This window comes from Equus caballus, chromosome 7 (genome assembly GCF_041296265.1).
Source record: "Equus caballus isolate H_3958 breed thoroughbred chromosome 7, TB-T2T, whole genome shotgun sequence".
NCBI classification, from domain to species: domain Eukaryota; kingdom Metazoa; phylum Chordata; class Mammalia; order Perissodactyla; family Equidae; genus Equus; species Equus caballus.
In genome coordinates, this window is record NC_091690.1 from 31,788,601 (window position 1) to 31,800,121 (window position 11,521).

Consider the following 11,521-nt stretch of genomic DNA (forward strand, 5'->3'; position numbering starts at 1 on the left):
GGTCGCGGCCCCTCCCCCGCTCCTTCCCTACCCGCGCCGCAGCGATCGCAGACTCCAGGGGAGGGAGCGATGTTCCCTCCTACCGTTCCAGCAGCTCCGAAGGTGTAAAGCTAGGTTTATGATCTCCGCCTTCTTGGTATTGTAGGTCTCTAACGAGCTGGCATTATGTTTATTCTCTGAAATTCAGTTCTTCCAATCTTTTGTTGTATTTTGGAGGGGAGAGAATCCCAGGTCAGCTCACCCCGCCATTTTGCTCCGCCCCTCTCCTCAGGGTTGAATTTTAAAACTTTAATTAAGAATTTAGTTGGGCTGGCCCCATGGCCGAGTGGTTAAGTTCGCATGCTCCACTTTGGCAGCCCCCGGGGTTTCGCCAGTTTGAATCCTGGGCGGGGACGTGGCACCACTCATCAAGCCATGCTGAGGCAGCATCCCACATAGCACTACCAGAAGGACCTACAACTAGAATATACAACTGTGTACTTGGCGGGGCTTTTGGGAGAAGAACAATAAGAAAAAAACATTGGCAACAGATGCTGGCTCTGGTGCTAATCTTTAAAAAAAATTTTAAAAAATAATTTAGAATAAATCAATATCACCTAGAGCACTTTTATTTCTATTAACCCCTTTAACCCTCATAACAATGTTTTGCGAATGGGTCTCTTACAAATGGAAAATTGAGATACAGTTTATAAAATTGTTCCTAAACTTATTAGAGCCAATATTTGTTTTTGTTTTCATGCAATTATAGCACTTCGTCCATTGCATGTGGATGGCCTCCAGTACGAACTATGCAGCTAGGTATTAGATTTTTTTAGGGTATTTTGTCTTTACCAGGTCTTATTTTTCTAATTTGTAAAAGAACTATTTTGAAATCTCAGGATAACTAGTTACTTAATTATATTTTCACTTTTCTACTTTATAAATAGGACACACCATTGGCCCCGGCCTGCAATGTGGGGTGTCCCTGTTCCACAGCAGGTTGTCTTTTGGTGTACCTGAATTTCCAAAACTCTAAGATGGAGGGAGAAGGAGCCATCTGAGCAGCAGGACCACCACCACCATCTGTTAAAAGGATCTAGTATAGAATGGGTCTGTGCTAAATATGGGCATCTGGTCAGGTAAGACAGGAATTCAAGGTCAGAATATGTGATGGAGACTAGCATGATCTGCTCATAACTTCATCCTGATTTGACTCACCAGACCTGAGAAACTGCAGGGCTCTTGTAAGGTGGTTATTGTTCCTGGTTACTGAAAGGAATGCGTCAGAGCCACAGCTTGTCCTGGAAGACCTGGCTAGAGAGATAGCGAGCTGTTGGGAAGAAGTTTAGAACTCTGTCAATGTGGGAGCAATTAACAGGGTCAAGATGTGCTAGGGAAGAGGGGTTGTCACCTTGAAACTCACACATACACACACACGCACACACATACACAGAGTCACCAAAATAACTGACAAGGCAGTTGTACAGCTGCAGCCATGAGTAGATGACCTCTGAAATTTGTTGCTATCCTTGAACAGTATCCCCATGATTCCCAAGTTTGTGTGCATAAGACAAGAACAAAAAAACCATATTATCAATTCTCTGAATATAAACAACTCAATCCTCTGTTTCTCAGATCCATTTAGAATATTTATATTTTTAAAAAAGATAAAAACAATGTTATATGTCAGTTGTATGTAAATAAAACTGTAAAAAAAGGTAAAATAAATCTATTTACAGGGAAATGAGTTGATGGATCAAAATTTAAGAATATTCATTGTAACTTGTAATTTGTAATCTGTAAAAAAAATTAACTTTTCTTTGAAATTCCACAGGAAATTCCGTGACAAAACTATTCCTGAGTAGGTGTTTCTGGTAACATTTTACACTGAAAACTAAACATGTAATAAATTATATGTTGATGACCAAACAATATTAATATTTTTAGGAATGTCTACATTGAACTTTTATTTACTTTGAGAATATGCTACTTTGTCTTTCAGCTTCAACAGAGCTTTCTTCACTTCCTTGTTCCTCAGGGTGTACACCACAGGGTTTAGAAGGGGTGTCAGCACAGTGTAGAAAACTGCCACAACCCCATCCACAGCATTCTTGGAGCTTGGCCTCAGGTAAATGAAAACGCAGGGAACAAAGAAACAAAGGACCACAATGCAGTGGGAAGCGCAGGTCTGAAAGGCTCTGTGTCTCCCCTCTGAGGTGCGGATCTTCAGGATGGAACAGACAATGGAAACATAGGAAAGCGCTATCAGGAGAAAGCAGCCTGAAGCCACTACCCCGATATTGACAAAGATCACCATCTCATTGGCAGAAGTGTCTGCACAGGCCAGTTTCAGGATGGGTGGTGCATCACAAAAGTAGTGCTGGATTTGGTTGGGCCCACAGTAGAGCAAATGGAATGTCAATGTAGTCTGGACAGCAGAATGCAGAGAGCCGCTGAGCCATGTGCTTATGGTCAGGAAGGCACACATTCTCCCATTCATCATGCTGCTGTACCTGAGTGGGTAACTGATGGCCAGGTAGCGGTCATAGGACATGACTGTGTAGAGGAAACACTCGGTGCTCCCCAGGAAGTGGAAAGAGTAGAGCTGGGCCACACAACTGGGGAAAGAGATAGCCTTGCCTCCTGGGGACACCAAGGTCATCAGCATTTTGGGCACAGTAACCGTGGAGAACCACATGTCAATGAAAGATAGGTTGGTCAGGAAGTAGTACATGGGGGTGTGGAGGTGGGAATCCAGTGTGATCACCAGCAGGATGAGAAAGTTCCCCATCACAGTGAACATATAAATGGCCAAGAAGATCCCAAAGAGAGGGATATCCAGCGCTGGTGCATGGGGAAGGCCCATGAGGATGAACCTTGTCACGAGGCTCATGTTTGTCATTTCTCCACACCATTGGTCTCTCTCCCTGTGTGAATATAGGGAACACCCAGCATCTAAAGTGAGAACTGAGATCCCATTTTCTATGTACCAACTGCATCATTCATGGTAGATAATTCTAGAGTTATACTCAACTTTGCCTATTACAAATCTTCTTTGCTAAAGGTGATGGAATGATTTCATCGTCTGTTTCTTTCTCTCTCTATACACACACACACAAATAGAGGCACATACAGATATATGTAAAAGGAAGCAGGAGAAATTCATTGCATTCATTTCTATTGGTGTATGATAAATTACCACAAATTTATCAGTGTTAAACGATTTAAATTTACTCTTGTACAATTTTTCGAGTCAGATCAGCTGGATCCTCTGCTCAAAGTCTCACCAAATTGAAATCAAGCTGTCAGCTGGGTCTGTAATCTCATCTGAGACTCTAGTCTCATCTGAGGCTCAAGATCCTCTTCCAAGCTTATTGAGGTTAGTGGAAAACATTTCCTTGCAGCTTTAGGACTGAGGTCTCTGGTTTCTTGTTGACTGTTGTCAGGGAGCATGGCTATCAGCTTCTAGAATCCACCCTTAAGTCCTAGCCACCTGACCATCTGATAACATGGCAGCTTCCTGCTTCAAAGCGAGAAGAAGTCATCTCTTTCTAGTTTTCTGTGACAAAATGTAATGTAAAATAACATAATCAACAGGGTGATATCCCACCACATTCACAGGCCCAACTCACACTCAAGGGGAGATGATTTAACAAGATGTGTACACCGTGGGCCAGGAATCTTGGGGGGCTATTTGAAAATATTTTCTCTCCAAAGTTCACTGGGAAAATTAAAGAATCAAGAATTCAATTTTTGATATCAAAGAGCACTTCAAAAGTACAGTATATCTAAATAATTCTCTTGTGTCTTCAAATAGAACTTGGCAGCAATCACATCACCTACCTCACTGAGAAGTTATAAGTAAGACACTGCATGTAAACTACTTAGCACAGCGCCTAGGATGTAATAACTGCTCAATAAATGGTAACAAATCATTTAACACTGTGCCTTGTATTAGAGAGTTGCCATATACATATATATATAGTATATATATATAAAGACAGAGAGAGAGAGAAAGATGGATATAAATAAAATCTCTTTGTGCTTTGGAGACATCAATTTCAAAGGTATATCTTTGAAGAAGATTTCGTCTCTGGTACTAGTATGATGTCTCACTACCACCACCACCTGCTTATAAAGGGACTTCTCCCACTTCAATCAAATAAGATTAGAAATCTCAACTCTATAATAGGATCCCTGCAATCTTCCATAGGATCCAGAAACTGCCAAGCCTCTTATACTGCTAGCCTCCTACTCCTCTTACACTAGAACATCCGTAATGAGTCTTTAAGAACATAAAGTTCATGTATGTTCTCCCAACCACAATCCAGTGGGGAGGGGCTGGTTTTCAGACATATATCCTTCTATCCTAGATATATAAATATTTTCTAATATTAGCTTTGTTAGAGAAAATATCTCTCCCCTCATCTTCTGGTCCTCATACTTATAAATCCAAGCAATTCCCTCATAAGAGGAGACAATTCCATCAAATACATGGTTCTTATTTAAAACCTACTACCTGAGACAGGAAAAATGAAACCAATGTAAAAGAAAACGACCTATGTTAGCTTGATGTAAAGAAAAATTGGGATTCTGTGCAACTGAAAATGAGGCAGAAATAATGTTATTGATTTAATCTAAAATACTGTCGAGTTCAGGATGGTTATTAATTGTTCTATGAAATAAGACTATGAAACGGACTCATCAATGTGAGAGAAACAAGAATCTCTGCTCTTCGGAAAGCCCAGACAAAATGTATCCTATCTCCAGGGAATGTGGCTTAGGCTATATTAAAACTATATTTTTCAGATAAGAAAATAAATAACAAAGGATTATCCTAACTACCTACTTGGATATCAGAACTCAAGAAGTGGAACAAATGTATCTCTGAAAGTTCTGCTGCACCAGCAGGATCCCATTACAGCATAATCTCACAAGCAGATTAGATGAAATATGAAAATTTTCATCAGGTGAATTACAAGGTAATCTGAGATTTAAGGCAGGAGTATCAGTCAGAGGTGTCAATGTTTGACTTGTTTGTCCACGCTGTAGCAGCTTAGTTCCTATTTGTAGGCCATCAATCACTAATAGTATGTATATATGGAAGGAGAGAGACTAGATAACCAAATTTAGAAAGAAGTCTAACAATCCCCAAGTATCTCAGCTCTGAATGGAAGTTTAAGAAGGAAAGCAGAGGGAACTAAGAGAAATCTACCTTTAGGAGAACTCACCTTACAATATGTGATTCATTTCAGTGTTAAACTCATTTGTGGGTTTTTCCCCCTCAATATTTATTTTCTACATGCTTTGATGAGGCACCAGTTTGCAAATTATTACTCAAGGAACAGATACATCTGTGATTCCTTGCTGACAAAGAGTTTCATGTCTCCTCAAGGATCCAACTAGTTGAAGTACAGGGAATGGAAACTAACATGGCTGGATGGGTAGGAGCCTAACTTGATTTAGTGTCTCAGGGGAGAGGATTACTCTTGGGTCTTCAGGTCCCTGGATGAGCAGAAAAACAACAGGAAGAGTCTAATGAAAGGTTTTTAATAATCATGCATGTATTTCCCTATGTGTTTGTTATTTGAACCATCTTGAAAAGAGTTCATGTCTTTCTGGAAGTAATATTTACACCTAACAGAGAAGGAGGACTTGGTTACCCTTTTCCCTCACGAGTGATGCAGATAGACTCACAACTGCTTACTTTCAGCTTAAAATTGTCCAGAATCCATAAAAGGTCAACACCTGTTTGCACTCTCCATCTCAATAGCACTCTCTCTTTCATCTTTTAAAGATTGTTTAATACCTTTAAATTTCCAAACATTTTTTATACCTGAATTATAGATGTAACTGTGGTAGTCTGTATGACATTGGTTTAGGTAACTGTATTTTAATGAAAACAAACAAACAAAAGAGGCTAATTATAAAAAATAATGCATTTAATTAAATTGATTGTATTTTAAAATATAAATTTTGTGGCTAATTTTCTTTGATCATATGTAATAAAGCTAGATTTTAAGAATCAGATTATAAGTAGAGAAAACAAAACAGTTGGGAACTTGAACCAATTTCCTATACACAACTTCAGTTAATGAAGTAATTACCAGTATACTCTCTGATTATAAAGAATAAAATAACATCATTATATCATATCTAAAGTAAAATTAGTTCCAGATGAAGTACAGATTTAAATAAAGAGGAAAAAACTGAAAGCACTAAAATATTATGTAAGTATAACCTGGTAACCTTGGGTGTAGGGAAAACCTTCATAACAACTTTTGATGTCAGGTATTGTGAATCTTCAAGTTTTTGTTTCTTCAAGATTATCTGGCCATTTAGAGGGTGCATTCCATTTCGATATTCACTTTAGGGTCCGTGTATCCATATACACAGAGTAAATGTTGGAATTTTATTTAGAATTGCATTGGATCTATAAACAATTTGAGGAGAATTAGAATCTTTAAAATATTGAGTTTCAATCCATGAGCACATTATAATACTCCATTTATTCAACAGCACTTATATATTCCTCAAAAATATTTTGTAATTTATTCTGTTGTGGTGTTATACCTCTTTACTTACATTTGTATCCAGATCAGGGTTTCTCTACCTCAGCACTATTGACATTAGAGGCAAGACAAGTCTTGTGGGGGGCTTCCTGTGCTTTGTGAGATGTTTGGCAGCCTGACCTCTAGCCACTAGATGGCAGTACCTGTGACAATCAACAATTTCTCCAGACATTTCCAAATCATAGTTGAGACCTACTGACCTAGATACTTAATAGATACTTAGTTTTTTATTTTGAGCCTAAATATGCATGAACAAACAAGCATAAATTATAAGTGCATAAGCCACTTTTACGTGTAGTTGTAGATTATACATTCTCATTGCTATATAGTAATCCACCGTGTGTGAATATCCCACAATTTATTTTTCATTCAATTGTTAATAGGCATTTGAATAATTTCCAAATAGTGCTGCAAAAAACTAAAATACATGTTTTGTTTATAGATACATATGCCATATATTATATGTATATATACATATATATGGAATTTTCTTCAGCCAATCTATATATTGTATATTATATGCCTTTCTTTTGGATACACCTTTGGATTTATATATGCACACATATGTGCATTTCTCTCAGATATATACCTAGGAGTAGAATTGCTGTGTCATGGGAAATGCATATGATCAGCTTCAGTAGATACTGCCACACGGTTTTACAGGACTAATTTATTCTCCCAGGAACAGTGCTTGAAATTTCCAGTTGTTCCACGTATGACCATCATTTGGCGTCATCTGCCTTTTTAATTTTAGCCCTTTTAATGGGTGTGAATTGATATCTTACTGTGGTGTCATTTGTATTGTCCTGATGAAAAATGAAGTTGAACATCTTTTAATTACTTAACGGTTTGGGTGCTAATGTGAATGTTATCTTTAAAAAATTTCATTCTTATTTTTTATTCTTTAAATTTATCATTTCTGTTTTCACAAAGCAACAGTAAGAAGTAAGAGGAAAGCTGCAGAGTGGGAGATAATATTTGCAATGCACGTATATTTGACTCAGAAGTTAAAAATAAATTATGCCTACAAACCAATAAAAAATAGAAAGCCCCTCTCAAATGAAAAAATTGGACATAGAATATGGATCATCGCTACACAGAAGACTAATTAAAAAGACTTGAAAAGATGTTTAAGCTCATTACTAGCTAGTGAAATGAAAAATAATATAATAAGTTGCTAATTCATACTCATCTAATTGACAAATAGTGAAAACATATTGCTGGCTTGGGTAAAGGGAAAAACGTCATCTCACATATTGCTGGTATAAATGTGAATAGTTACAATGCCTTCTTTGGGAAAGCACTTCCAAAATAGTTATTGAATTTAGGAGTTAAATTCAATAACTCCACTCCAGAAATCTATTTCGTAAAAATAAAAGCACCACCACATAAGTATTTATTCAAGCCTGTGTGTTGATACATAATCTATAGTTGCAAAACCACTGGAAACCAAGTGAATATTCCTAAAGAGAAGTGTTTGAATAAGTCATGGTATTGCTGCATCATGAAATGTTAAGGAGCTATTAAAAGACTGAATTATAACCATACCAGTTAACTTGGAGGGGTTTTCTTGAGATATTTTCAGTGAGGGGATGGGTGGGAACACGATGCACAGAAGCGTGGTTAGCATTGTGCCATTTTTGTAAAGCAAACTAAGAAAATTTGTTATCTTATGTGAGCACAGAAGAAGTAGTAGAAGGAAAATAAATTATGTTGTTAATCTGAGGTTGAGGAGTGGTGGTGATGAAAACAGACAATAAAATTTTAGAAATAATAAAATAATAATATGGCATATATGATATAATCTAATTTCTTTATAATTACAATCATCATTGTATGCACAAAGAAACCAGAAAACAAAAGAATTGGATAATGATCTCCTCACCTGCAGGGAGGTCCATAGTATATATTTTAAGTGAAAAAAGCAAGCTAAACAAAAAAGTATATACCAATTAAAAGATACTCTTACATTTACACACAACACAAGAAACAACTCAGAAAAACCAAAGAATTAAACTTGTAAGAGAAACAGGAAACATGAAGGCCAGGCAGAACTATTGCAAAATCATGCCTAATAAATATCTGGTGAGGGTCCCACTACTGTTTCCATTCACTGCTTAGCTCCACAGAGTGCCCATGATCACCACAGGCATAAATCACTAAACACACTGCTGGCATGCTGACAGCTCTGCCTTTCAAAACTCTGTGTTGCTAATGCTGTCACTCCCATCATCTAAATTAATTCTTTCCTGTATGTGCCCTGTATTGCCCCTTGCTTCAGATTCAAAGTCTAGGTTGATATATCTTATTGGTCAAGCCTAGATCCCATGCACGTGTTCCTTATTTGTTAGCGAGAGTAGGAAAGCATCTGGTATTTTTATAGAAGAAAGCAGTCTCACTTACAGCAAAAGAGTTTAAAAGATACACAGCCAAAATATATGAATAAAGAAGTACACCAATAAAGACCCATGACAGTCCACCACATTGAATGCACACCATTTGTATAAATCTTTTCCCTCATATTTACACACACATAATGTCAGCACCTAATAAAATGCAACTTTATTCCTTATGTCACTCCCTTCACAGAGGGAGCCATTACAATATATCACCATTCGTTTCATCCAGATCCAAATCTGGAATCTCTGAGTGATGTCAATTGCACTTCTGGTTCTGAGGTAATTCTAACTTAACGTTGTGTGATCTAAGGACAAAATAATAAAGTTATCATGAACACATCGTATCTATAATAATAGAGTGAATGGAGGGGAGAAAATTAAGACATGTAAATACATACATGTCAAAGCAAAGTAGAAAATACATATAGGAGGTACAATACTTATTTTGCAAGTGGTTATGAAGTAATAGCTCACATTAATGACTTCTGCTTTTTCTTATCAGGAAACTCAGCATGTTGATGCTGCCAAATAGGGTGAATCAAACCGTTATTTGTGCCAGACACAAGCACGTTTTGATATTTCCAATTTAGGTTGCAGTTATTTACAATTACTTTTTACCTCTGGATATAGTTATATGCAGAGGCAACCCCTGGAATTACCTAGATTCACTGTCTGGATAAGGAAGAGGGCAAAGTAGTGAAATTATTACCTTATGTGTTGTACAAATATTTTTTCTTCAGTAGAGGGATAAAAGCCAGTAATTCCACAATTTGTGTTCATGTAACAGGATGGATATTTCTTGTGGTACAGTGTGCCCAGAAAATGAAACCTTGGAGAATCCCTTCATGGAAAACAGGAACTCCATGGGAAGTCACGTCCTTCCTTCTATGTAAATACCTCATATAGATCCTTTGAACTACTTATTTGGTGCTTCAAGAGGAAATGAAACAAAAGAACCTTCAGCATGGTATAAGCTGACATTTTTGAACATTATCAAAACTTTACCATATTTTGTGGACTAACCTAGTTCACCCCAAGGCAGCTAGATTTCCAGAAATGTCACTGAGGTGACAGTCCGTTTTCATAGTTTTTTCCCCAATGATATGTTACACATATGAATTTTCAAGGCATCTGGAATATCTTCTATTTCCCACCCACCACATCCTATTAACATGATACTACCAAATTTTTCAACCATCATTAGATTCTGTGAGTGGAAATATCACCACAGATTAAATTGTTACACAAAAACCATAAGGGCAAAACTTGACCCAAAACAGTAGCTGGCACACAGGTGATAAAAGGTTGGTTTTGAGTATATGAATGCAGAATGCATGAAAGGATTTTTCTTTAAAAGACACAAAAAACAGTAAATAGAAATTCTTAATTTTAATACAGTTGAATTATCAAAAGATATTATAAAGACAGAGAAAAGTTAAACACTGAGATAAGATATTTATCACTTAACCTAAACAGAAAATAAAAATATTAGTATTTGTAATGTGGAAAAAGCTATATACATCCAAAAGCAAAATAAAAACAAATGAAAGTAACAGGCAAAAGTCACATACAGACTTTTCAGAGAAGAGAAAACAAGAAAGGTTGAAAGCCAAAGAAAGCATGCTCAACTTCATTAGTAATCATGGAAATGCATATTAAATCTACAATAAGATGTGACTTCATACTTTCAAGAAAAAAATTGTAAAATCTGAATATACCAAGTACTAGTAAAGATGTGTACCACAGAACGCTCTTACCTCCTAGTTAGTGTGAAAATTGTACAAACACTAGAACATCAATACAAATACAAATATGTAAAAATCATTAGGTCAGCAGTTCTTTTCCAGGAACCTACATAAATTTTGCACAGACATAGTTCACCCCATATATAAAAATATGCTTAACAGCTCTGCTTAGATATAGCAGAAAACAACAACTCAAATGTTGTTTGGAAAATGTTTTCACATTGTTGTTCAATGTGAAAGAAGAGAGGTAAATGAGAAAAATGACTTCTATTCAAAAAATAGAAACTAAGAAAGTCAAAAAAAGTGAGTAAATTACAGCCATCAAAAATCAATGTTTCAAAAATACAAACTTTAGGTAAGAATACTGCTGTGTGATTCCGTTTATATTAGTTCAAAGCAGGAATGAACACTTAGCTGGTAAACGTATAAAAGGAAATCAAGGGAAAAGTTAACAGGTATTTCAGGGTAGGTATTATCTCATAGGGAGAGAAGAGGATGTCGTGGGAGAAAAGCACAGAGGACGCTGCAGTGGTTCCTATGTAATTTTATTCTTAACGTGGATTGTCCTTACATTTATTCATCTTATCATGATTACATATGTGTATGTATCTATGCTTGCATTCATGTGTGTATGTATATATGGATATATGTATATGTGTGTGTTTTGTATGTGGAAAATTTTATCTATGACAGTTTGTATTTGGAAACTTTTACAAATTAAAAGCATTTATCAGTTGGAGATCACTATGAAAATGATTCTACTGACATATCCTAATAAGACCACATCTAGATCAGGAGCTATGATATTAATCACTACTTCATTAAA

The 11,521-nt window shown here is 36.5% G+C and overlaps 1 protein-coding gene across 1 annotated transcript; it reads right to left on the minus strand.

Annotated features, from left to right (window-relative positions):
• Nucleotides 1-1,945: 1,945 nt before the first annotated feature.
• On the minus strand, nt 1,946-2,881 carry OR10G9J (olfactory receptor family 10 subfamily G member 9J). Its single transcript, NM_001391186.1, has one exon. The coding sequence runs from the start codon at nt 2,879-2,881 to the stop codon at nt 1,946-1,948; it is 936 nt and encodes a 311-aa protein (NP_001378115.1).
• Nucleotides 2,882-11,521: the final 8,640 nt, after the last annotated feature.

What these genes read in the sequence shown, in the direction of transcription:
- OR10G9J (NM_001391186.1), bottom strand. Translation starts at nt 2,881, where the DNA reads ATGACAAACATGAGCCTCGTGACAAGGTTCATCCTCATGGGCCTTCCC.